The 5,000-nt window shown below is 39.7% G+C and overlaps 1 protein-coding gene across 1 annotated transcript in view; it reads right to left on the bottom strand.

The window, feature by feature from the left end:
* The window catches only part of LOC113818180 (uncharacterized), a 22,648-nt gene that overhangs the window by 5,173 nt on the left and 12,475 nt on the right, over window positions 1–5,000 (bottom strand). The window contains exons 2-3 of the mRNA XM_070125638.1: window positions 1,225–1,585; window positions 822–1,006 (exon numbers count right to left, since the gene is read on the bottom strand). Of these exons, the coding sequence (XP_069981739.1) occupies window positions 822–1,006; window positions 1,225–1,416 (377 nt within the window). The 5' untranslated portion in view covers window positions 1,417–1,585. The remainder of the gene's footprint in view (window positions 1–821; window positions 1,007–1,224; window positions 1,586–5,000) is intronic.

Genomic DNA, 5,000 nt, shown 5'->3' with positions numbered 1-5,000 from the left:
CCCCTAACTCTCTCTCTCTCTCTTTCTCTTTCCAAAGCTCCCATTTTCATTTTCTATGTTACTCCCTGTTTCTCGTCTCTCTCTCTAAAGCTCTCACTTTTACTCTGTTTTTCCTCTCTCCTTCTCTCCCTCCTTCCCCCTCTCTTCCTCTCCCTCTCCTTCTCCTTCTCTTTCTTCCTCTCCCTTTCTCTATCCTTATCCTCCTTTTCTTCTCATGTTTCTTCTTCTCCTTGTAATGTCGTAGTGGGGTGCATTATTATTATTGTCTTCCACCAGTAAATTACAGTGGGGAGTATGTCTCCACTTTGATGTTATTGGTTTAATTTTTGTGGAGTTGAAGTTGTCGCAGATTATATACTCTATTACTACAGCACAGGGAAGACTGGCTTCATGCTTGATGTCGTAAGTCCACAAATGTATCTTGAGATGAAGTTTTGGTTTAACAAGATAAATTATCTTAAGAGAGACTTGCGAGGTGCGTTATCCCACTGCTGCCACCAGTGTAATGTTGTGGTGGGGTGTTACCCTACTAAGTCTGTCACTATAGTTGTCAATTATTCACGAATATTCTAACGACATACCTTCTCATCACGAAGCCTTTTAGTTGGACAAACATATCCAATATCCTCGTCTAACACGTGTGAACCGTGTGACCATAGGAACCTTATGAAAGCCACGAACTCCTCTTCCTCTCTTTCCTCCTCCTCTTCCTCCTTCTTCTTCTCCATCTCCTCCAACACAACCTCCTCTATAATCAACTCCTCCTCTTCCCTCTCCCTCTCCTTTTCCCTCCCTGCCAGCCACCCACACGACGCCCTCACCTGATCTCCGACTGCGGGCGCGGCATCCTAGTCGACGCGTAGATCTCCGAGGCCGCCCGCGACGCCGCCCTCCGCTCCTCCTCATCCAGCTGCGGGTTGATCACGGCCTCGTTCCTGACGGTGAACTCGCTCTCGGCTCGGTCGCTCGGGGCTCGGTCCTCCTCGATGCCCGGGTTGTAGTACACCTGCGGAGGGGGAGGGGGGAGGGGGTTACTTGTTGGGATAGTTGCGAGTGTTTGTGTTTGTTTTTGTGTGCTGTTTACGTATGTGTAATAACAATAAAAAACAGGAATATATTAGAGACCATAAAGAAACAAAATGATAAAACAAAAACAACAAAAAACATGTCCACATCTATATCACGGACATTTTGCCTCCCCCCCCCACCCCTTCCCCTACCTACCCCTCTGCCCCCGGGATACCGCTCCCGGGAGGAGTCCCTGGACCTGCTGCGTTCTCGTCGGTCCCTCTCCCGACGGGGCGGTCTCTCGGGCGGGTACTCGTAGCTGGAGACCGACGAAGGGCGGTATCCACTGTGGCTAGACTGCGTGTAATCCACATACCGGGAAGAGGGACCCGCCCTTTCGAGGCTCATTGTGGATTATGGCTGTGTGGATTGGGTGGGTTGGGTGGATTTTTTTGGACGTGGATTTCTTGAAGGTGGTGGATAGGGGGTGGTGACGTGTTCTGCAAGCGGACGATCTTTTGCTTTGCTTGTGCTTCTGAAGGCGATCGCGGAAAAGGGGCGGGCGTAGGTACTGCCTCTGGAAGGAAAGAAATATAGGTAAGTATCAATATGTGATTATTTTATTATTATGTTTTGAGTATATTCAGTTAAGGAATTCCTCTCAATGTGCATACCTCTCTCTCTCTCTCTCTCTCTCTCTCTCTCTCTCTCTCTCTCTCTCTCTCTCTCTCTCTCTCTCTCTCTCTCTCTCTCTCTCTCTCTCTCTCTCCCTCCTTTTTATATAAATGCTCTCTCTCTCTCTCTCTCTCTCTCTCTCTCTCTCTCTCTCTCTCTCTCTCTCTCTCTCTCTCTCTCTCTCTCTCTCTCTCTCTCTCTCTCTCTTTATACACATAAACACTCTCTTACTCTTTTTCTCTCTTTTTTTCCTTCTCTCCTCTTCCTCTCACGCTCCATCCACCCCGCTTTCTCACACACTTAAAATAACAAAAGCCACTCAGCAACTTTTTGGAGAAGCCAAATCCCTTGAACAGGAATTTCATCTTTATCTATATAATCAATGACAAGTCACGCCCTGCCTGGAGCCTTGCTGTGGGCGCGCGGGCGTGGGAAGGAGAAAATAACGATGATGAGGATGATATGATAAAGAGAATGGTGGTGATAAAAATAAGGATGATAATAATGATAATAACGATAAGAAGAACAAAGATGATAATGATAATCACGACGATAATAACATTGATAACAACAACAATAATAATATCAATAATGATAATAATAATAACAAAAATAATAATGATAATCACGATGATAATAATAACAAAAATAATAACGTTAATAACGATGATAAGAATAATGATAATGGTAATAAAACATTATGAATAATAATAATAACAATAATAATGATAATACCATAATGATAACAACAATGACAATGATAATGATAACAATAATAACAATGATAATAATAACAATAGTGTTGATACCAGTACTGTTAACATTAATAATGATAATTAGAGCAATTACAACAATTATAATAACAATCATCATCATCATTATCATTATTCTATCATATTAATGATAATAGCAATGCATAATAATAATGATAATAATAATAATAATAATAATAATAATAATAATAACAGATATATAATAGCAATATCAATAATAATGATGATGATAATAATCGTCATAACATTAATAACAATAATGATGAGGATGAGGATGATATCAACAATAATGAATGTGATAATAACGATAGTAATAACAGCAACAACTATAATAATAAAGCCAATAATAATCAAATTCTCAATATCAATAACAATTAAAAACAACTGACGACACTAAAACAATAAAAGAAAAACATCAGCAATGACAACAATGATAATAAAAATAACAAAGACAATATTAATCAAAATAATTGTAATAATAATAATGTTAATAATGATAATAACAATGATGAAAATAATAATCAGAACAATAATAACAACAACAAAAATTATAATAATTGCAATAACAATGATGATGATATATCAATAATAATGATACTACTACAAATAATAATAATATCAATATACATAGTAATAAACATGGTAATAATAGTAATGATAACAATAATAATTGCAATTATTATAACAATATTAATAACAATACCGATACTACTGCTACTACTACTAACAATAATAGTAACAATAACAAAGATAACAGTGACAATAGCAATAACAATGATGATGATAATAACTTGTTGTATTATCATTATTTTTTTCACTATTTATATTACTGTTACTCTTATCATTACTACTATTATCCTTATTATTATTATCATCATTTCTCTTATCACTTTTATAATGATTACTAGCATTATTCATAGCATTATCATTATTAGTCTTCGTCATAGAATAGCATCATTCTAATAATAAAACAATTGAAATAGAATCAATAATATCAATAGTATCATCATATACTTATAATTTGATTATGATTATAAAAAATAGCTATTAATTATGATGTACCGACATTGACAATGCCAAAATTAATAACTTCATCGTCTTTATTGTTACTAAAGCTATTGTCATTGCTGTATAATCATGATTATCCCTATTATAACCAATTATGAATACCGTTTTTACCATTATTTCCAATGCCCGTTTTACTGTTACAGCTAGAAATACTTTAATCATTATACTTATAAATCCGATAATTCAACAACATGGTTCCCTTCCCCGGCCCCTCATCTGTCCATGAATCTACCTATCTATCGACTCGTTTCCCTATCCCCAAGTCTATCTACTTCTCCCTCAATTCCTTTACAAAACAAGGAAGTAGTTGCAGCGCCCGGGTCACGCTGCGGTTAGCGAAAGACGCGCCCTTTGCTCCGCTGTTCGTCGCTTCTCTTATTTTTATTTTCATTTTTTTGTACCACTTCGCCACTACGAAGGATACAGTCTCTTTGTTTTTGGTTTATTGGTTGGAAGGACTGGTTGGTTGGCCGGGTAATTGGTTTCCTCGGGAGCAGCGCGCGAACGGTTAGTGCAACGGTCTTTGGTGACAATTTATGGGTGGGTTGGCCATGGCTCTTGGAGCAGTTGACTGGATTCTGGTGGTGAACGTGGGGGGGAAGGGGTAGGGGTGGGGGTGGGGGTTCGGCTGATTGATAAATAAGAATAGGGTAAATAAGAATAGAGTATATAAAAAAAAGACGTGATAACTAAGAGTAGAGCAAAATTGTTATGTGATGAAGAAGGGTAGAGTAAAATACTACTGTCAGTCAGTCTATGCAGACTAGGATTAAACACCGCAGAAAAAGAAAATAAGAGAGGAATTGTGTCATTGTTCATTGTTGATCATTTTCGGGGGTTGTATCGACTGCATGTCGTCTTCGCCTCCAATCGTTTTCTCGGTTTACCCAGTCTCTGTGAACCGCTTTGGTTCCTTCACTCACTACTGAGCGCCATCCGGCTCGCCAGCTTCTCCAGCTACTGATAGCTGATACCGGCTAAGGTCAGACGACGTTTTACAGTATCTCTAAAACGTAGTCGCGGTCTGCCGCGGGGCCTTGTCCCCTCTTTCAGTTCAGCAAACAGCAGAGCTCGCGGTAGTCGTTCTCCGGACATTCTGATGACGTGTCCGGTCCATCTGAGTTGTGAGCGAGCAATCATGGCTTCCATTGACGAGATGGTCGCCCGTCTCAGGACTTCAACATTGGTGATATGGTCTTTCCAGGTGATACCCATAAGTCCACAGAGATAGCGTTGGACCAGAACAGACAGCCGTTGGACATGCCGGGCATATAGGGTTGACACTTCTAGTCCATACAGAAGAGCGCTCAGCACTACAGCCTTGTATACATTTAGTTTCGTATTCAGTCGTATCGCTTTCACTTTCCACAGTCGGTGCTTGAGGCATCCAAATGCAGCTGCAGCGGCCCTCATCCATGCGTCGATTTCACTGTCAATGGAATTATCGTTTGCCACTGAAGATCCCAGGTACGTGAA

This window comes from Penaeus vannamei, chromosome 9 (genome assembly GCF_042767895.1).
Source record: "Penaeus vannamei isolate JL-2024 chromosome 9, ASM4276789v1, whole genome shotgun sequence".
Classification (NCBI taxonomy): Eukaryota; Metazoa; Arthropoda; class Malacostraca; order Decapoda; family Penaeidae; genus Penaeus; species Penaeus vannamei.
This window is presented reverse-complemented; position numbering and strand designations above follow the sequence as displayed.